We start from the raw sequence: 23,149 nt of genomic DNA, 5'->3' as shown, positions 1-23,149 counted from the left end.
CACTAAAAGCAGTATCCATCCAGACCCTTCCCCCTGTGTCCTTTTCACAATGTCACCTAATTTACTAATAATGTTGATTATGTCCCAAAGGTGTAATGTATCAGCTATTAATACTCCAGAACAGCATTAGCTTATAAAATTAGACTAAGGTTGGAATTCCTGTCATGACGCAGTGGAAACGAATCCAACTAGGAACCATGTGGTTGCGGGTTTGATCCCTGGCCTCGCTGAGTGGGTTGAGGATCCAGCGTTGCCATGAGCTGTGGAGTAGGTTGCAGACACGGCTTGGATCCTGTGTGGCTGTGGCTGTGGTACAGGCCAGTGGCTACAGCTCCAATTAGACCCCTAGCCTGAGAACCTCTATATGCTGCGGGTGAGGCCCTAAAAAAGACAAAAAAAAAAAAAAAATTAGACTAAGGTTGAATTGATTTAAAAAATATACATATATTGAACCGGTTTTATTTTTCTTCCTGCTTTAGATGGGCTCAAAAAATGGAAACCTGAAAAAGAGAAGGGAATCTTAAAAACTGGGAGCTCTAATCAGCCATGGAGCAAAATAAGGAAATGGGGACAGTATCACCACCACTCCCATCCTCACCAGGGACCACTTTAACAGCAGGTTCATCTGTGGTGAGGCGTGGGAGCTGGTATGCGGGAAGTGGTTGTGGGGGATAGTGGGTTCATGGCTTCTGCTCTCAGCCAACCTCCAGCTGAACTGAACAGATGAGAATAGAGTGAAATGAAATTGTAAAGTTTCTTGCTGTTTTTTGCAGGGTACCTAACATACAAATAAAAGGCAGTGGTCAGGTTAAACATTGTTCAGATTCAGCTCAAAAATTAACCCCTTGAAATGATAAAGGTGTTTTACTCTGAACTCCCTGTCTACAGAAACATAAGCTATTTACAAAAATGAGCTCATTTATATGGGAAGCAAGTTTAATTTTTCAGTGTTTTAAAACTGTTTATCATTTCTACATGAAATATCAACTAGTCAAAAAGCTTCTTCTATCAAAAATAAAATGAAAGTTTTTAAAGTTTTAACAACCAGCTCTCCACACTCAATTATGACTTAAGGCTGTCTAGACACGCTGGCCCTGCCTGTGGAATACTGAAGAGGAAACTTTGCAAAGGAAGAAACCATCACTTAAGCAGACTCAGTCCTAACAAGTTAGGAACATCTAAAGACCAACACCTCTAGGCATTACAGGCAACATTACGGCTGCACAATTAGACAGACAGCAACTTTCAGGGATGTGAAATTATTTTATAAACATGCAAGTGAGGAATAACACCAGTACTGCAGACGGGAAGAAACTAGGCAACATATTTAACAGCTGTTTTCGATTTTCCTTAAAAAGGCGCTAAGTGGGTTCTGTTGTATCGGCAAAACCGTGGTGTCATAATGCAAATGTAAAATTACACGTGAAAAGATGTTTACCTAAATTTAAGGGATTCATCATTTTCCCCCTTGGGAGTTCATTTGTAAGACCTCCTGATCCAAATCCACCCCTCTGGAAACCCACAAGCGGCCTCTACCAAACAAACGGATCCCACCCTAAGCCTCTCGAAAGTCCTCTCCACATCTTTCTGGTGTTATAGTAATTAAAAAAAAAACCCTCAAAACGCCAAACTCCAAACAAACGCTGTATCTTACTGCTGTTGGTATTATGAACTATTAAAAAAGTATTAGATTAAGTTTTAAAAATCAATATTATAATCATTTGGTGCACAATCCCACACATTTAACACTCAATTTAACTCATTTGGTATCTCACACACAACCAACACAATATGCAAGAAACAACTGCTGGGAATTGTTTCAGATGCTCTAAAGTATGTTAATTTCCAAAGCGAAATGACTTGTGCTGTGAATTTTAACGCACTTGAAAGCCTGTACTTTCTCTCGTTCTGGAACACAAATTTTGCATGTCTGAAGAGCTGTGATTCATCTTAAGAAAACCCATCTTGTGTTAAATGGAATGGAAACTGGACTAAGTGGTCAAATGACAAGTACATTCATATTCAAGCTGTATTATAAATGCATGTACAGTAATTTACGTCTCTCAGCTACCACAAAAGGCTCTTGATAAGCAGGTAATTTGCTAAATGGACTCCTTTATCCAAGTATTCGAAGGGCGTTACAAGAAAAATCTGCAGAGGCATTAATGTGACGTAAAGGTCAAGCATTGTGACATACCTTTCAAATAATCCCGCCTAACTTGCGTTATGATGAGGAGGCTGTTGGCAGCATCGTTCAGTGTGAAGCCCTTGATGTGGGTCTCAGCGCTAAAAGAAGCAGACATTTAGAAAGGAATTACTGACATGCTTCTGATACGATAATAAATGGTTGAGCACCAAGGTGAAATTATAAAAACTACTGTTCGTATGTTAAAAATATTGCTGCAAAATATCGACCTGGAGACAGCTTTTGTGTTATCCTGTCAATGGTTATAGAAGGATAATTTTTTTTTGCATTCTGACAGATGACAAAGTTGGAAATGAGCAACAAAAGAAACAAAGTACAAGATTTTTTTTAAACAATCGGTTCAGATTCTTGAATGCTGACATATTAGATGACTAAAATAACTGCATGCCCTGCATTGTTCTGCTGTATCCTAAGCTGGATACTTTTTCCTCTTTTTTTCTACATCCACCATAATTATAAAATGTAAAACTATTCTTTCAGCAACAAAAATGAACATTTATTTTCAGCACTTTCTATTTTAAATATAAACTAAAGCATATTACTAACACCATATCATTTGGTTGATTAATTTTCAAATTTCTGTCATCTAGATACATACAGGTTTTAAAGGTGAACATACTGCAGAACTAAAACCATTGTTAATTAAAATTTAAACTTCACATGATCTTGTCCCAGCCTTAAATGTGAAATCCCCTAACTTTTTAAAACTCAAGAGCAATAACTCTATTTATGACTATAAGCCTACATGATCGATTTTTAAAGAAAGAAAAAGAAAGAAAAAGAAAGAAGAAAAAAAAGAGAAACCCTAGCTGGAGATGATTTCTGTTTGCTATACTGTTTACATCTCCTGTGATGAAATTTCAGCACCCTTAATGCCCCTAGGGTTCATCTCCTGATTAGGAAATCTCGCAGGTCAAAAGAGGCAAAAGCAATTGCTGCCATTTGCCTTATCAAGCTCAGTCATGACCTTGCTGCCAACAACCTTGGCCCGCCAACATGAACATCTAAGCTGAACAGATTGCGAGAAAAGCAGGGTCATTGCTAAATTATTCTCGTCAATCCCAAGAAAATCCTCCAAAGACACCGGGATGTGCCCATCCTCTCAGTCACTTTCAGCCTCTGAGGTTCCCCCCTGCAGTCCCCAGGCGCAGGATTTTTCTTATCCCCCGAACGATCCTCTTAATCCACCGAAGCACCCACTGCTCAGTTTGACTTTTTTCCTTTGTCCCATCTGTCAAAGCTCTTAAGTCAACAACTTGTGCGTGAGACTATAAACTGGAGAAAATAAAGGATTTACTTTCTCAATCTTTAGCACGATTAAATAAACAGGAGACACTATTATAATTAAAGCTCATTTCTATGCCAATATTATTACATGTATTACACTATATTTAATTGAAAATACTACCTGAAATTCATTAAAACCATGAGGTAACAAAACTTCTGACATCACACACCTCATGCCAAACCTTTTGAAAACTCTCAAAACACAGAACATTTTTCTTTCAATAATCTTGAGGTATATCTCAAGAAGGGGGCCTATCCAACACAACTTGGAAAATGGACAAAAAGGAAAAATTAACAATTCTCCCCAGCTCTATTGTATACTGAACACATATATGCTTTACATATGCAGAAACTGACTAATTATAATTAAAATATATTCCAAACTGGTAAAGGGAGAAAACCTACAAAAAGTACTGGTGATTTTGCACCAGATTCACTCCTACAATAGTACAGCCAGAGAAGTTGACTTCTGACTCATAATTTTGATTTTTCGTTTTGGAAAAAAAATCTAGTCCAGAAATGTCAAATCAAACTTCCTGTGATGATGAGAATATTCTTTACTCACGCTGTCCAATAGCATAGCCAAGAGCTGCATGTGGCTGTCTGGCTACGGTGATGGAGGAGTGGAAACCTTAAATTTTAATAACTTAAATTTAAGCAGGCACTTAATGGTCAGTGGCCACTGGACTGAACAATACAGAATTCTAGACATTTTCTTTTCATTTTTAGAGCTGCCAAAATAAAAGGAAAAACTACAGAGAGAAAGGACTATCAATCTTTTATCTTACAACCAACTGCAAAAATTAATCTGTCTTAACCAAAGAAGATAGTATTACAGGAAAAGTTTCATATTAGAGATTTCAGAGCAACAATGATTGGTCTGTGGATTGTACTTACATAACACACACACAGGACATTAGTCGGTGATTATAACTTATCTCAACAAAAACTGGCCAATCCAGTAAAAATCACCAGTGATTGATTTCACATTATTTTTAGACAGAGTGAAATAAGAAGCTAGCAGGAACAAGAGAAAATGAAGTGCCATAATCAAAAGATAAAGCAGAGCTATTGCCACACGAGTCTCAAATTTCCTAAGAATACAGTTCAGTGTTATCAGAGATTTAAAATAACAATATATAGTGCTTATCGCTCTATGAATAGCAGTTCTCCTTCCCTGAAAGAATTCACTATACTTAAATTTTTATTTTGAAACACAAAGAAATGTTGTAATCCTGACTAAAAATGAAAGGAAGTCACTTCCTTTGAAAAATTTTAAAGGCACCTGTTACCGTTACTTTTGAGGTTCTAATACTTGTTAGGAAGGTTAAATGACCTTCATAAAACTGAAGAAATTTCATTAGCAGTCAAGTGAATCTGCAACATATTAGAGACAGCAAAGGTACAGCCAAAACAAAGACTGCATCGGTTCATAGGAAAACCACGGCTTTTTAGGCTGAACAAGTGGCATCATGTAGGTAAGCGTAACAGACTACTATTTATGGACTGAGACTGATAGTGCCAGAGTAACACCGGGGGTAGTGCAGGGGTCATTTGAGCACATCATATTACCATAAAGATGCCTCTTTTAGAATAGCAACAATTTTTTTTCACTCTGATTACTGATGCAGAGCCAGAAGGGGAAGAGATGGCCTATTGTAATGTTGGCAATGAACCAGGAAACAAATCCAAAGAAGTTTCGTGACATTTCTCCAGCAACACAGTTAATTAGTTGGAGGAGAACTGGAACTCTAACGTCCACTTCTGAATTCCAGTCCAGAGCTATCCTCAAAAGTAACCCAAGATGTGATTCTTTATAGTTAGATATAACATTTTATTGGCTCAAGGAAAAAGATTTGCACAGATCCCCAAATTAGGTGCCTCCAGGCACTCTAAAGCTTTGATTTCAGGATTCTCTTTGGATCCAAACTATATGGGAAAGGCAGCTACAAAACCCTACAGGAAGGATAACACAGAAAAGCTAAAAGTGCCCTCAAGAGTATAGAAAGTCTTCATGAAGATCTAACTGGGGAGGGAAGGAAAGAAGACAAGCCTACATTTTACAGGTTGTGGACATAAATGCAAAGAGAAGGACCGTGCTTATAACCATCTTCTAGGCCAGCAGCTTTCACACTTTTTTGATCAAGATTCTCAGTCAGACAGAGTAAGAAATGACATTTTATGCTATATACCAGTACACGGATATACACCTGCATAAATAACTGAAAGAAAACGTTCACAAAATATCTTTAGTACATGGATTGCTTTGATGCTATTCTACTTCATTTAAAAAGATGTTGATTCTGCCCCACTAAGTGGAGTCTGTGATCCACTAACTGGTTACAACTGCAGTTTGAAAAACTACTCTAGATCAGGAGTGTTCCATAAGGGGTATGGATACTGTGAGAGTGCTCTAGGGTGAGGCAAGATGTTTAAGCTTCTACTTTTAAACTTTATCTGCTGAAAAAATTTTTATTTTTGGAGTATGTTTTGTAATACTCATTTTTGTGCTACATTAGTATGATGTATGTGATCGAAATGTTTAAGATGTGATTCTTTTTTTTTTTTTTTTTTTTTTTTGTCTTTTGTTGTTGTTGTTGCTATTTCTTGGGCCGCTCCCGCGGCATATGGAGGTTCCCAGGCCAGGGGTTGAATCGGAGCTGTAGCCGCCAGCCTACGCCAGAGCCTCAGCAACGCAGGATCCGAGCCGCGTCTGCAACCTACACCACAGCTCACGGCAACGCCGGATCGTTAACCCACTGAGCAAGGGCAGGGACCGAACCCGCAACCTCATGGTTCCTAGTCGGATTCGTTAACCACTGCGCCACGACGGGAACTCCAAGATGTGATTCTTGAATCACGTGGGATATTTAGTAAAATGCAGATTCCTGGGCCCCACTGCCGATCAGGGGACTCAGAACCTTTGAGGAGAGCGGCGGGGGAAACTGTTATGCTACCCAAAGGCTGGCTCATCATTCTAGAAGCAGCCCAATTAAAATGAAAGAATTATTATCTGTACCTTGGGGAAGTATTCCAGAAGTCTCTGTGACCAACCTTAGGATTAAAAGCCTTCTGAAAAAGTTTTCCTTCTTTGCTTCAATCTCCTCACTTAATCATCCCCAATTCTTAATACAAAATGTTCCCCTCCTTTTTTTTTTTGCCTCCCCTTCCTCCCAAATCACTGTTGTTTCAAAAAAATCTTTGATTATTGTGAACAGTGTTTAGATAAAAATTTTTTGAGAACACTAACTTTAGGAAAAAACCTGCACCTGCTGGATGACTTCAATTGTTATGGATGACAGGATGCTGTTCAATGTCAAATTGTCCAAGTCACTAACTGAGGACATACTGAGTATTCTGGAGACAGACAATATAATTAGCAACTGAGTAAATATACAAATGAGACACAATACATTAAAAACCCGAACTTAAAAAGTCTTAGTGTGACTGTCCTATATCAAGACATATAAATGATTCAAGTCCACAGATGTATATGGTATATGTATCCATATATCTGTAGTATTATATATATATATGAATATATATACACTGTACATATATAGATATATTTCCATAGACAAGTATAGTCATACACAACATTTTTCAAAATGTACTGAAATATAAACAGTAAACACGGCCCTACGGTGCATAACTTTAACACTAGTAGTACCACCAGGTTTTCCATTCCAAGAATGGCAAACATCCACTTTCTATTTGGGATTCTAATATTCCAAAAGTGCTGTGACTTAAATTCTGAAGGCCAAAAATTATCCAAGGATTTTATTTCAAAACTTACAGTATACTAGGAAAAGGTTGATCTTTGCCACTGAAAATAAAGCTGCTGGCTCATCAAGAGGACGAGTCTACATTCCAAAGCAGGTAACCCTGATCTACTCCTTTCTAAGCCTTTTCTGATTAATTACTTAACTTTGGATGGTAACTCATTGGGGATAAGACAACAGTTAGCTGACAAAACACCAGGAATGAAAATTTTATTCTTGTTCTGATTAACAAAGTATTTTACTCGAGGGAGCTGGCCAGAGAGACAAAACCACTATCGACTCCAATATCATCACCACTAAACAGATTACAAAACAAGAAGGGGAAAGAGAAAAGGTATTTATATGTTGAGAACCATATATCTTCTCTACTTTACTCTTTCTCCTTCAATACCTAGAAGAAATCATTAATGTAAGATTTATTGTCACCTATTCATCCTACAGAAGAAAAAGTGAGGCTCAGAGATAGGAGGGAATTTTCCCAAGATCTTTCAAGTAAGATTCAAACTCTTGCCTACGTTCAAAGCCCTCAATGCCTTCATATATCAGGCTGCTCCCATCATAAAAGGTGCACAGATCTAGCTGCTGAACAAGAAACAGAATATGATAAAAACAAAAACACTTGTCGGTATATGAATAGCATACATGAGTTACAAGGCTATTACAAAATGTAAGTAAAATAATACTATATTACAAAATGTAAGTAAAATATACTGTACTATGCAGCTCCAGTAAAGCTTGTATTTTTGTAGGTTAAAAACCTCCATAAAATCAGAAAACCATTTTGCATAATTTTTGTGAGTAGCTGAAGATAATTAAGCAACTGCTACTACAATGTATCATTAGAAAGTGCGAGGTTTTTATTTTTATAGTTGATTTTTTTAAAAGTGTGAGGTTAAAAAAATGGACTAATACTTACAAATCTTTCACTTGCATTGCTTCTACAGAATTATCCTTACTCAACAGAAAGTGTATCAGAGTGTTGTAAGTTTCGTCGTCAAATACAATGTTTTGCCTTTTTGCTTTCAGGAAAATATTAAATGCGTCTATGAAGAAAAAAAAAAAAAAAAAAACCAACAAAAAATGAGACTCCATTATTCTGAAATGGCAAGAGGGAGAGGAAAACAAGCCCTAAAACAAAGCCCCAAACATTTCTGCTCCTTTTCATACTCATCCACTGTGCTCTCCAGAGACATACACCCTGACCAAGCAGATGTTATCACTCTTCTGATCTTTAAAAAATGAAGTGACAGTTTTGGAAACTACTACTTAATCCAAATGGATGGTACCTGAAAGGGCTTCCTTTTAAAATTATTTCTTATACTAGCTCTCTAAGTCAATAAGTTATTTTCGTGCCAATAAAAACGAAAAACAGCTCTTCTGAATTTGTTTGTCAAAAGATGATCCCAGTTTCAAAACAGATTGCGAAATGTGTGTTAAAGTCCAAATAAAGCAGGGGTATAATTTAGATTGAGGGGAGCAAAAGATTCATTTTAAAGCAATCTTTAATCTATAAGTGGGTGGTTACTATGGTTAACATTTCAACACAATAGCATTAAAGTGAATATAGCCTATAATTCTAAAATTAGGAGATCAAATTATTTGGCTACGACAGGACTTATACAAAAACATACAATTTTCAAATATACAGATATCTAACAAGTAAACTAAGCAACATTTGTTTGACTGATTAACAGTTTTATTTCACTTGTTCACAATAACTGTCAGGGAATGAAAAGATGTTACCAAAAGAGAAGGAACTACACTTTTCAGTCACTTACTTTTCTGAAATAAAATTGCCTGGCTATAAACATCCAACTGAAACTGCAATCCACACTCTGGTGTGTATAAACAAATCACAATAAAGATGGGGCATAACTGAACCATCACGTAAGAACTTCTATGGCTATAAAGCTCCAAGTAAGGAAATACGGAACACATAGCTAGCAGTGAACATGATATTAATGCTCCGAAGAACATTCTGAGCTACTTTAGAGGTTTCCGAACAAGAAGAAATCCTGCCTGTGTTTAGAAGTTAAGGGAGTTTGAATTAGCCCCTCCTTTAAACTGAAGTGACAAATATAAAAAACTGAGTTATCTTTTCAAGCTTAATTCACAGAAAACAAAGAGAAAAAAGGTATGACATTAATATTTGCTTAACTAAGAACAGACAGAATCTATCATTCAGTACAAAATGTACATATTTTTCTTTTAAGGGAGCTTAGAGAAAATGTTAATACAAGCGTTCAATTTTCAAAGTATTTGTATGTTGCCAAGCATTCAAATCCTGAGATTTATATAAAAGTAGCTAAACTTCCTGAAGAATTAGCAGAATGAAACCAACTAGACAAAGGTAAATTGTATATTAAAACTGAAACAGGGGTATATCTTTACATTTATAATACATACTGCATTATATTTAGTTAGTATTTACTTAACTAGTTAAATGTTTTTACTTAAAAACAATTTAAAAAAGGCAATATGTGACGTTTTGGAATCCTTAAACGTAAACTATACACTAACCTTGTACTCATTTCAGTGACATCAAAATTCCATTAGAGTATTTAAACAGTATTGGTAATAGTGAACTTTATATTTAGATTTAACAGATACATAATAAAAGACTCACGGATGAATATGAAACAAAGGAAAATGACTCAGAAAGAATAAAAAGTTAACTCTGTAGGATTGAGAAAGGTAAGAGCTTAGCTTAATTCTTACTTCTGACACTTAAAGTCAGTGTCACAAAATTTTTAGTTAAGTCAAGAAATTAAATTGATGGCTTTTTACGGAAGAGAGCTCAAACTGTCAATATTAAAGTGAAAAAAAATGTGCTGCATAATGGTTAAATTATCATAAAGCATACTTGAAAATCCACATAAAAATTGGAGGAATTTAAGATAACAGTAGCATTCTATGGAGAAAAACTAACAAGAGTAAGGAAATAAAAGTAATACTTGTTTAGGAGAGTACGACAAGGTCTAAACAAAAAGATCTAGAATGCATTAGGCCAGCTTGTAACAAAGGGTTCAAGACAGTCATAGATATTTAAAAGTGGTCATAATAGAGATAGAGAAAGGTGAAAGTTTACCACTAGAAAAAAGGAAGAAGAACAAGAAACAGGGTTACGTCCTGCCTTCGACCTTGAGATACTGCTTGACCACTTTAACACACACTAGTATGATGGTGTCCTTACCACTTTTCGCTTTCAAATAAAAATCAAATGCAACAAATTATTTGCTAAAATCATTCATGATTATGCTATTTTCACAGTATGATTTCTGACAACATGCATGTTATTTTAGTTTTTATTATGATAAATTTCAAATGTACAGAAATATATTTTAAAAATAGTACAATGAATCTCTCCATATGCCCATCGCCTACACTTCATCATTAACATTCTGCTAGATTCCTTTTGTCTCTGCTCTTTATGGCTTATTAAGTATTTTATTTTTATGTTTATTGTCTTTTTTGGCATATAGAAGTTCCTGGGCCAGGGACTGAATCTGAGCCGCAGTTGGGACCTATGCCACAGCTGCAACAGTGCTGGATCCGTAACCCACTGCACCAGACCAGGGATCGAACCCACACTGCCACAGAGACAACACTGGATCCTTAACCCACTGTGCCACAGTGGGAACTCCCTTAATAAATATTTTAAAATAAACTACAGAAATCTTAATTTTTTTTTTTCATTCTCAAAACTTCATTGCAGATCTCAAAATTTAAGGGCATTTTTCTGAATATCATAATACTGTTATCATGGCTAACAAAAATGAGAGTAATTCCTGAATTACCTACTACTCAGTGGATCTGTAATTTTCCTAATTGCCCCAAAATGTCTTTGTTAACTGAAAGAATGAAAAGAAATAATATATACAATTTAAGTTCCATCTTTATCCTAAATCGCTTGCAATTTGTTAAGACCCAGCGTTACCACTAGAAAGAATCCCCCAATGTACATATTTACCTCTGTTTTTCCTCTTGCGGCAGGCCTTCAATAGCTCTTTCTGGAGGTTACCTTGTTCAGGCGAGGCAGATGAAATCTGGGAATGCTGTTCATCCTCGTACCACAACTTAAAAACAAAATTCAATTAAACAACAACTGGTAAATACAGTGTCTTTTCAGTGTAAAGCTGGGCTAACCTATAAGCGAAAATAATACTGACGACAAATTCAGTAATGCTTACATTTAAAAACTAATTACCTCAGGTACATCAAATGGAACCTCTTGATTACTGTTTCTGAGGATTTCTGCCAATAACCTTAATGTCTTCCCACGAGGAATAATATTTTCTTCTTGCATTTTATTCCACACAGCATCAGCTCTTTGCCAGTCACCATTTACTTCTGTAAAAATAAGCAGAAATTCATGAATATACTAAACAGAATTCATGAAAATATTTAGAGCTTCTATTTGATGCTGAAGGAAGTATTCTAAATATTGCCTCCAGGGAAAGGAACAGGGTGATTATGGACCAAAGGTAAGAAGACTTCTTTCTGAATACCTTTTGAATTTTGTACCTTTTGAATTTTAAACCACAGAAATTCCTTACCTATTAAAAAACAACAGCAAAGCAAACAAAACCCTACACTTAATTAAAAACTTTGAAAATCATGTAGATCAAAGGTTTGTCTTTTTAAAGTAATTGAGAAATTACCCACTGCTAAAATCAAAATCAGAAACAGTTACCAATTCAACCATGCCCATTAGGCTTTGGAAAAATTATGGAATATATGTATACACAGTACAGTACACAGCTGAGGGTCTAAAATGATTCCAAGTGTGCAAAAGTACGATATTCACCAACAGTGACACATCAGGAGTTCCTTTTGTGGAACAGCAGGTTAAGAACCCAACACAGGAGTCCTGTCGTGGCTCTGCAGAAATGAATCTGACTAGTATCATGAGGATGGAGGTTCGATCCCCGGCCTTGCTCAGTGGGTTAAGGATCTGGCATTGCCATGAGCTGTGGTTTAGGTCGCAGGCTCGGCTCAGATCCCACGTCACATTGCTGTGGCTGTGGTGTCGGCTGGTGGCTACAGCTCTGATTTGACCCTAGCCTGGGAAATTCCACATGCCATGGATGCGGCCCTAAAAAGAACAAAAAAATAAATAAATAAATAAATAAAAATCCCCAAAACAAAAACAAACAAAAAATACTAAAACAAATGGAATTTTTCTAGATTTCCCTTTCACCCTAAAATTGAAAAGCTAAACTTTCGGTAACTAATGACTCCTGGGAGTAAAACTCAAAGAACAAAAAACACATTTGCACTCCATCGGACACCTACAATAAAGAAAAAAAGTAGAAAAATTCCCAAACTTGCCAAACTTTCATATAGGATACTACAAGGTATCCCAAATAGTAGGGATTAACCTAAAGTTGAGCGTAATTTTATACACACTTTGATAATACAATCAGACAACACAAAACTCTCACTAAATTTACAATTAATCTTTCTTTCTTTCTTTTTTTTTTTTTTGCCATTTCTAGGGCCGCTCCCGCAGCATATGGAGGTTCCCAGGCTAGGGGTCTAATCCGAGCTGTAGCTGCTGGCCTACGTCAGAGCCATAGCAATGCGGGATCTGAACCGCGTCTGCGACCTACACCACAGCTCACGGCAACACCGGATCCTTAACCCACTCAACAAGGCCAGGGATCGAACCTGCAACTTCATGGTTCCTAGTTGGATTCGTTAACCACTGCACCATGACAGGAACTCCTACAATCAATTTTTAAAACAAGATGCTCATAAGCTAATTATTTTCTCCCTTCGTTAAAATATTCTATATAATGTCAAATTCAAGAGTAATTTTTCAAGTATGTTAATGTATAAAACTTTATACATGAAGTTTATCAAATACACTTTGATTAAGTAAATTAAAAACAAAAACTCAAGCCCCAGTATCTGTAATTCTACAGAAGGGGAAAGGTGAACCACATCCGCTCCCTGCCAAAGGGTACTAAGCACTGACTTCGGAAGACACAGGGGAGTTTTCTAAGAGCTGGGAATAGCACTGCCAGGGCACTTTTTAAAGAGATTAATTTTAAGGTGACATAACTATTCCCAACAGTGACGAGATAGATGAGGTACAACTATGCCTTCAACTCTGGGAAGGTAATTAAAAAAAAACACTAACTATGAAAAGCTTCTACTTTGGGAGGACAAGCTACTACAGAAATGTACCTATTCAAACAGACTAGTAGCTTATAATAAACAGGAAAATATTTGAAAATACAGATGAGAAGTAGACAGTGTCTATAGCATGAAACAACTGAAATATATACACACTTCTGTTTTTGAGGAAAAAAAAAAATTGGAAATGTACCTGGATCACAGAACACATAACAAAAATTTGAAGCAATCAAATCAGTCAGTGCCAAAATCTGCAGCTGTGTGCAAAATCTCACAAAGGCACAGAAAGACCATGCCTTTCTTTCATAATATCCCTCTGGGGCCTAAAATTCCTTCAACCAAGACAACAACAATCATACCTATTATCTGGAAGAAAAACAGCCATAAACATGTGCTGTGACCATGGAACAGGCACTGTCTCAATAATTCCCTCACTTTCCTGGAACTCATGGTTCCCTCTTTAAAGAACAAGAGCTCTGACTACTAAATGATCTCTGAGAACTCTTACGCTATGAAACCAAACATTTTCGACACTTTTAGTGAATTTTATATGAACAGACTTAGTTGTGCGGCTAGATTTATGGCTATCTGACCAGCATCTAACAACAGCTGCACTTCACACAGAGTCTCTATGTATTAAACGAAGAGATGAAGATTTCTCGAGTTCAGGGTTTCAATTATAAAGCTAATAAGTTTTTACATATTACAGATCGGACAGCACAATTTCCACCTTCTCCAGGTGTCAATCACCTGATTATGGTCTCTAAATATCATTCCCCTCTGAAATAAGGGCTCCAGGTTTGGCATAGAATTAGGCCACATAAGCCTGTTTTGCCGAAGACAAGGATCTATCAGACTAACAGCAGTATCAACTGACATAGGAGCTGACGCGAAAGGGTTCCCAGTGGCCAAAGACAGGATAACTTCAGCATCAAAAAGAACAATGACTGCAACAAACTGAAATGCAAATACACACAAAAAAATCATCAACCCATAAATTTAAAAAAGTCAATGATCAACTTAGGAGGTTCCAGGGACACCAGCACTTAAAATTGGTTACTGAAAGGGGGAAAACCCAAGGTTTTATTTTTTCCTGTGATTTTCTTTCATAACTAAATACATATAATATATATATATATATAAATATACGGACACAAATGTAGAGGGAGTGCACTGGAAGGAAGGCCAACTTGAAGTGTGAACATGACATTCCCACATATTGCTCTGTATACTACTGTATTGCTTGAATCTTCAGTAATTTAGAATATATTCATGTTTTATTTGTGTAATAATAGAGGAGGGAAAAGACTACTATGTGAAAAGAAATATCAATGGCTGTAAGTACTTGAAGAAAATGGCACATAAATAACTTCTATGGATAAATGCTCAGGTTATTAAATGTTGGGGTTTTAAAAACAGATTCAAGGAATTTTTACTGCAAAATTATAAATTAAAGCAGGAGTTCCCGTCATGGCTCAGTGTTTGATGAAACTGACTAGTATCCATGAGGAAGCAGGTTTGATCCCTGGCCTTGCTCAGGGAGTTAAGTATCTGGCATTGCCATGAGCTGTGGTGTAGGCCAGCAGCTACAGCGCCCATTCGACCCTTAGCCTGGGAACCCCCATATGCCAAGGGTGTGGCCCTAAAAAAAGCAAAAAAAAAAAAAAAAAAAAAAAAAAAAAATTAAAGCAGCTTTATTATTTCTACATAGAGTAATTTATGTATACAAATAATAAACTACATTTTGTATATGTAAAGAAACTGAAGTGTTTCAAATGTAAGACAATGGCTGGTAAGAAGGTGAAACTTTTGTCATTTAGAAATAATACACATATTCCTTGTGCAGGTGAGGGAGTTGTTCCATTCATGTAATGTTTATTGTAGGTCTTAATGAGACTATCACAAAGAAAGGTCAACATGTATTAGAAAGCACAGAACCAAAGTTTACATTATGGCCAGTTCTTGTAACAGATCACCTATGAACATCACATTATATAGAATAGAAAAAGAAAGCAAAAATATGATACCTTTTAAAATTGTACCTCACAAAATCAAATACCTCGGAATACACCTGACCAAAGAGGTAAAGGACCTATATGCCAAGAACTATAAAACTTTAATCAAAGAAATCAAAGAAGATGTAAAGAAATGGAAAGATATTCTATGTTCCTGGATTGGAAAAATCAATATTGTGAAAATGGCTATACTACCCAAAGCAATCTATGGATTCAATGCAATCCCTATCAAATTACCCAGGACATTTTTCACAGAACTAGAACAAACAATCCAAACATTTATATGGAACAACAAAAGACCCAGAATCGCCAAAGCAATCCTGAGAAACAAAAACCAAGCAGGAGGCATAACTCTCCCAGACTTCAAGAAATACTACAAAGCCACAGTCATCAAAACAGTGTGATACTGGTATCAAAACAGACAGACAGACCAATGGAATAGAATAGAGAATCCAGAAATAAACCCTGACACCTATGGTCAATTAATCTTTGACAAGGGAGGCAAGAACATAAAATGGGACAAAGAAAGTCTATTCAGCAAGCATTGCTGGGAAACCTGGACAGCTGCATGCAAAGCAATGAAACTAGAACACACCCTCACACCATGCACAAAAATAAACTCAAAAGGGCTGAAAGACTTAAATATACGACAGGACACCATCAAACTCCTAGAAGAAAACATAGGCAAAACACTCTCTGACATCAACCTCATGAGTATTTTCTCAGGTCAGTCTCCCAAAGCAATAGAAACTAGAGCAAAAATAAACCCATGGGACCTCATCAAACTGAAAAGCTTTTGCACAGCAAAGGAAACCCAAAAGAAAACAAAAAGACAACTTACAGAATGGGAGAAAATAGTTTCAAATGATGCAACTGACAAGGGCTTAATCTCTAGAATATATAAGCAACTTATACAACTCAACAGCAAAAAAACCAATCAATCAATGGAAAAATGGGCAAAAGACCTGAATAGACATTTCTCCAAAGAAGATATACAGATGGCCAGCAAACACATGAAAAAATGCTCAACATCGCTGATTATAAGAGAAATGCAAATCAAAACTACCATGAGATACCACCTCACACCAGTCAGAATGGCCATCACTAATAAGTCCACAAATAACAAGTGCTGGAGGGGGTGTGGAGAAAAGGGAACCCTCCTGCACTGCTGGTGGGAATGTAAACTGGTACAGCCACTATGGAGAACAGTTTGGAGATACCTTAGAAATCTATACATAGAACTTCCATATGACCCTGCAATCCCACTCTTGGGCATCTATCCGGACAAAGCTCTACTTAAAAGAGACACATGCACCCGCATGTTCATTGCAGCCCTATTCACAATAGCCAGGACATGGAAACAATCCAAATGTCCATCGACAGATGATTGGATTCGGAAGATGTGGTATATATACACAATGGAATACTACTCAGCCATAAAAAAGGATGACATAATGCCATTTGCAGCAACATGGATGGAACTAGAGAATCTCATACTGAGTGAAATGAGCCAGACAGACAAAGACAAATACCATATGATATCACTTATAACTGGAATCTAATATCCAGCACAAATGAACATCTCCTCAGAAAAGAAAATCATGGACTTGGAGAAGAGACTTGTGGTTGCCTGATGGGAGGGGGAGGGAGTGGGAGGGATCGGGAGCTTGGGCTTATTAGACACAACCTAGAATAGATTTACAAGGAAATCCTGCTAAATAGCATTGAGAACTATGTCTAGATACTCATGTCGCAACAGAAGAAAGGGTAGGGGAAAAAACTGTAACTGTAATGTATACATCTAAGGATAACCTGACCCCCTTGCTGTACAGTGGGAAAATAAAAAAAAAAAAAAAAAAAAAAAGAAAGCAGGTTTAGTATAGCTAGTATTTGAAGGTGTGTATACACACACACACACACAATTTGTCTTTTTAGGGCCGTACCCACAGGATATGGAGGTTCCCGGCTAGAGGTCAAACTGGAGCCGCACCTGCGACCTACACCTCAGCTCACAACAATGCCAGATCCTTAACCCACTGAGCAAGGCCGGGGATCGAACCTGTGTCCCCATGGATGCTAGTCAGATTTGTTTTCGCTGAGCCACAACGGGAACTCCCTGAGGTGTATATTTTCTATTCCTTAATCTAGATTATAGTTACATGGATGCTGGCTGTCACAAAATATCAAGCAATGTATCTTTGTCTTGGGCATGTCTCTGTAGTATGTTGAGAGGTACTGTTTTCAAATACACAAAGTAACATTTTTCTTCAACAAATACTCTAAAACAATTAAACAGACCCCTTCCAAAGACTAAAATTATACCATGAAAAAGAGCTCCTAAAAACTCCAGTAGGTCTAACAAACTGCTTTTTCAGAAATCCACAATTCAAAAATATGGATTTTTCAAAGTGGTGTAGGACCACATCTCATGTATCATTCCATAACATACATTCCTTTTCAAATGAATTGAGTCCACAGTGCTTTAAAAAGTAACATATTTAGGTACTGGTCCAAGTCAGAGGGCAAAATGGAGAGGGGGCTACAGAAGAATAGAGTTTGCTTTTTCTTCAGAAAGGGAAGGATGAGGGTTATCACAATGGCATTATCAATCTGCAGTACTACGGAGGGTGGGAAGTACACGAGTTGGGTGAAAAAGTATACTTCCCTGTAATGATTGCTCTGCCTTCCATTCCAATGGGAGGCGCTGCCCTCAGGTAACCTCAGCCTCAGCGGTTCCTCAGACCTCTGGCTCAAATACAGAGCAAGCAATTCGAGGGAGGTGTCCACAGAACAGGGAGAGGGGGTTAAAGAAAAGAGTAAGTTTATTTATAAGAGTTCCTGCTTATTCCTAAAGGAAATTTTAAGATGATCTTTAAAAATGGGTTTTTTCTTTTCTTTCTTTAAAAAATACAACAACAGCGGAAGGTCATGGGCAGAGGAAAAAGAAATTTCTAAGGCTGGCTGCCTCACCCTTCCCTGGACTGTTTATTGCTGTACCTCATGCTTCCTTACAGGTGTTTTTTCACCACAAGGTATTGTTACCCTTGGTTACAGGTCTAACTCTTTCCAAAGGGTACGATCTTTCTATCTGCAGAACTTACTCAATGGCTAGCACTGTAAGGCTTCAAAGATATTTCTGAATGAAAGTTTATATAGTCTTTTACAGGAGTGATGTTAAATGCCGAGACCAGTTTACATACATAAACTCAGTATTTTTTTTTTTTGTCTTTTTGTAAACTCAGTATTTTTTATCAGTTTGTATAAAATTTGAATTTAAGCATGAAACAGTTCTTCGAAAGTAAGAAAACAACAGGGGAAGGGGGAGAATTAGCAATCAAACACAGACTAAAATCCCCTAATGAAGGACTAAACGCCTAAAACCTAAGCTTTACGATTCTATACATTCGATAACAACCTCTTTACTGTGTGCCAGAATTTGATCATCATGCAAGCGAAAGTTTTAAGAATTACATTGTGAAGTGTGTGTCATGCAACCAACAAGTGAAATATAAATTTTACAGCAAATCTTACTTACATATACCATCAAGATACAAGATAAAATTTCCAATGAAAATAAATACAAGTTCAAAAAAGACAAATGGGAGTTCCCATCATGGCACAGCGGAAATGAATCCAACTACAAACCACGAGGTTGCGGGTTCAATCCCTGGCCTTGTTCAGTGGGTTAAGGATCCAGCGTTGCTGTGGAGCTGTGGTGTAGGTCGCAGACGTGGCTCAAATCTGGCATTGCTGTGGCTCTGGCGTAGGCCAGTGGCTACAGCTCCAGTTTGACCCCTAGCCTGGGAACCTCCATATGCCGCAGGTGCAGCCCTTAAAAAAAAAAAAAAAGATGAATGAATTTATTCATTGCTCTCTATGTTTGAAGAAAAATTTTCCATTGAGAAAAAGAGAACAATAAATCTCGATCAAATACCTATGAAGTAAAAAAAAAAAAAAAAAAAAAAAGAAAAAGAAAGCAAGCTCACTGCCTATTCTAAGTGTTGTTCCTCTCTACCCTAATACCCTAAAAAGAGACTGCACAGTTCCAAGGGGGGAAAACTGGCATAAGCATACTACAGCACTGTGATAACAGAGACCAAAAGTTTCAGAAGTGTCCACCCGAAATCCTTTTTAACCCTTAATACAAATACAAATTCATCCTAGGGAAACAATTCAGGGTGTGAAGATGAAGGTACAAAGATGACTAATGCAGTATTATTTCAAAATATGGAAAACTGAAACCTATTCACCTCTAGCAGGAGGAAACTGAGTGAACTCCGGCACAACTGTTCAACATTGGTATTTGTGGGTGATAAAAGCATTGATATTTGCGGTGATAAAATGAAGAAAAACATTTAGGACATTTTCCTGCAATAGGATTCAACACATCGATGACTATTTATAGATGGACTGATAAATCTACTAACGAATTTAAATTAAAAGAAGAGAAAGAATGGTTTCTCCTCAAAAAGTCCTATGTAGTAGTTCTGCGGTTCTGAGGAAGATTTTTCTCACCTTCTCATTATTATAGTAAGAATGTCAGAATTTAGGAAGATTGCAGAGTGTCTACTAATACAACGTAACATTTTGTGATAAAATTCAATCTGGTTTCTACATAAGCCTCTGTTGAAAACTCCACATTTCACAGCCCCTGGAACTTCCTCAAAAGCCCATATTCCTTTCCAGCCACTGCCTTCCACTGAAGAAATGCCTCAAAATGAAGACAGGAAGAATGGTCAGATTACTTACTATATAGTTTTAGTAGATTGTAGTACAGCTGGTCTCTATCACATTCAAACAGCTTCTGTGTCAGCTCCACTAATTTTTCTAGAGTTTCAACCTTAAAAATAAGATTAACAGATGGAGCTAAATTGTGCAAAGGATACATTTTATAGTTGACAAATCACAGCTGAATAATTAACTTTACCCAAAGGGCAGATTAACTTCACTTTAAAAGTCAAAGGACTGATTTTCAGGACTCTTTGCAGTCAAGAACACACAAAGAATAACTATTAAATTGAGGGACTCTCCACAAAGGAGCATTTTGGAGAATTCAATTAGGATGGCGGTCTTAGAGAGAATATCTGCATTTGTTAATATGAATATTCCTCTGGAAGTTCCCATCATGGCTCAGCAGGAACGAACCCAACTAGCATCCATGAGGATAGGGGTTTGATACTTGGCCTCAATCAGTAGGTTGGGGATCTAGCCTTGCCATGAGCTGCGGTGTAGGTCGCAGACGTGGCTTGGATCCTAAGTTGCTGTGGTATATAGGCCAGCAGCTGCAGCTGTGATTTGACCCCTAGCCTGGAAACTTCCAAATGCTACAGGTGCACTAAAAAGCAAAAAAAAAATAAATAAATAAAAAAATAAAAAAAAAATAAAAAATAAAAAAAATTCCTCCATCTAAGTATACTCTTCTCTTCTTCCCCTATGGGTTCTTCTTGGCAGAATGTAAACACATCTGCATTGAAGGAGAGGCAAAGCAGAAATTCCACTGGGCTCCCATCAAGCAACTCACCTGGTCACTGAGGACTGAAGCAGATTTAAATTGCTAAGGCAACATTAGCCTACTCAAACCAACAAGCAGAATGAAGCAAGCTAAAATCTTCAGGGCCCAAGTTAAAAATTTCAGGGATTCCACTGGACCTCAGGATCCAGAATTAATCTATTGCTTGTTTAGAAAACAACCAAGATAACCAATGTTGTGTCTCCTGAAATCCCCTGGTGCTCATGTGACATGTAGGACACTTGCTTTCTACTCACAGTTAGGTGCTTGAGATCAGAAATTAAGCACAAACCTGGTTGCTTGCAATACATCTATCACAAAACCACTGAAGTCTTGTAGGTCGAGCCCTAATGCCTGGAGTCTGTAAAATAAAATAATCACAGAGCACACAAGGTAAGGCTCTAGTCAAATGCTAATTTTCCCTCAAAGACAAATAGTTTTCCTTCTAATGAATCTGCTGCCTCCTTTCCAAATATATATATAACAACTATAACTTAATTTCACAGTTATCAAAGACCTTTAGGATTAGAACAATTTATACTTGACCTATATCTAAAAGATTTGGGTTATTTCAAAATGCTACACAGTAGGTCAATTTTCATTCCACAAATCTTTAATTATTAAAAATGGCTAAGCTTTCTGTAGCTCCAAAAGAAACCCTGAGGAATTCCCGTGGTGGCTCAGTGGGTTATGACCCCGACTCGTATCCATGATGATGTGGGTTCAATCCCTGCATCACTCAGTGGGTTACAGATCCAGCATTGCCGCAAACTGTGGTGTAGGCCCTTGGCTGTAACTCTGATTCAACCCTTAGCCCAGGAACTTCCGTATGCCATGGGTATGACCCAAAAAGACCAAAAAAAAAAAAAAAAAAGAAAGGAAGAGAAAAAGGAAAAAAAACAAACAACAGGGAGTTCCAGTTGTGGCTCAGCAGGTTAAGAACCCGACTGGTATACATGAGGATATGGGTTCCATCCCTGGCCTTGCTCAGTGGGTTAAGGATCTGGCGTTCCCATGAGCTGTGGTATAGGATTCAACTCGGATCACACGTTGTAATGGCTGCAGCGTAGGCCAGCAGCTGCAGCACCAATTCAACCTCTAGCCTGGGAACATCTACACGCCATGAGTGCAGCCCTAAAAAGCAAAAAGCAAAAGGAAAAAGAAATCTTGAAATGAAAAACTTTTAATGTTACAAAGACTTATTAACAATTGTAACTGTCACAACAATAAACTAATGCCTTTTTAAAGAAACACGCTTTGTAAAATTTAGTGAAAAAAGTATTCCAATTACCATACATGCTTGTCCAGTATCTAAAACTAAATGTTTAAAGAGCTAAGTACTAAAAACAAGCTAAGAACTTAAGTCTTTTTGTGATGTCAGTGATTGAGCTGTGTGTTATATCCTCAATTCAGAATTACTAAGGTTTAGTCAATACCTCTGATTTCAAAACAATTATTTTACAATTTTGGATACTGGAATAAAAGACAAACCATTTCACACATAATTTCACACATAAAGTGACATAAGGATCTGTCACTCTACCAATAGTATTTTCATCATCTGTAAGAGGGCTTCCCTATTAAACACTACATTTCAATCACAGCATTATGATAAGAAAATGACATACTGGCTGCTCTGGTAAATCCAGAGGATTTACCTTTACTGCTTCATGGACTATATCAGGCACCCCTCAAACCTGATCTCTTATTTACAAGTCTTCATTACTTTTTATTTCTGAAAAATACTACTGTACAATGCAAAATTAAAAACTGATGCAGGAATTAAAATCGCAGAGCTTCGGTAGAATGACAGAAAAACTGGTGCAGAAGAAGTTGGATAAGCGTTCTCATTCTTACTGTGCAATAGCCACATTTTGGGATACAGGAAATAAATGCTGAATTAAATGAACTGTTGACATATATTAATATTTACATTTGCACCCCATTTCTACTCAAGGATTTTCTCACATTATCTGTTTTGTTTCACACGCATTATGCTGAAAATGAATCCAACATCAAATGTATACAAAAAGCCCTTGAAAAAATACTAGATAATCCTCTTTAGAACATGGCAAAATGCAAGGGCTACATTCACTTACAACTTTCAATATTATTGCTGATCCAAATGCCAATGATCTAAATAGCACAACTTTTATGGCAAATTCTTCCTTTTTGTGGCTGATTAATCTGCCTGTCACTAGCAGGACAA

General features: G+C 37.0%; 1 protein-coding gene across 1 annotated transcript in view; it reads right to left on the bottom strand.

Moving 5' to 3' along the window:
• LRPPRC (leucine rich pentatricopeptide repeat containing) overlaps positions 1–23,149 on the bottom strand; it is a 114,192-nt gene that overhangs the window by 13,785 nt on the left and 77,258 nt on the right. Inside the window, exons 26-31 of the mRNA XM_003125183.7 lie at positions 21,233–21,301; positions 20,181–20,271; positions 11,483–11,625; positions 11,246–11,351; positions 8,192–8,318; positions 2,198–2,286 (exon numbers count right to left, since the gene is read on the bottom strand). Coding sequence (XP_003125231.4) covers positions 2,198–2,286; positions 8,192–8,318; positions 11,246–11,351; positions 11,483–11,625; positions 20,181–20,271; positions 21,233–21,301 — 625 coding nt within the window. The remainder of the gene's footprint in view (positions 1–2,197; positions 2,287–8,191; positions 8,319–11,245; positions 11,352–11,482; positions 11,626–20,180; positions 20,272–21,232; positions 21,302–23,149) is intronic.

This window comes from Sus scrofa, chromosome 3, assembly GCF_054392235.1.
Source record: "Sus scrofa isolate SSC_HxYL_T2T_F1_AM1 chromosome 3, Sscrofa_HxYL_maternal_Yorkshire_Landrace_v2.0, whole genome shotgun sequence".
NCBI classification, from domain to species: domain Eukaryota; kingdom Metazoa; phylum Chordata; class Mammalia; order Artiodactyla; family Suidae; genus Sus; species Sus scrofa.
Note: the sequence above shows the minus strand (reverse complement) of the source record. Positions and strands in the feature narration are given on the sequence as shown.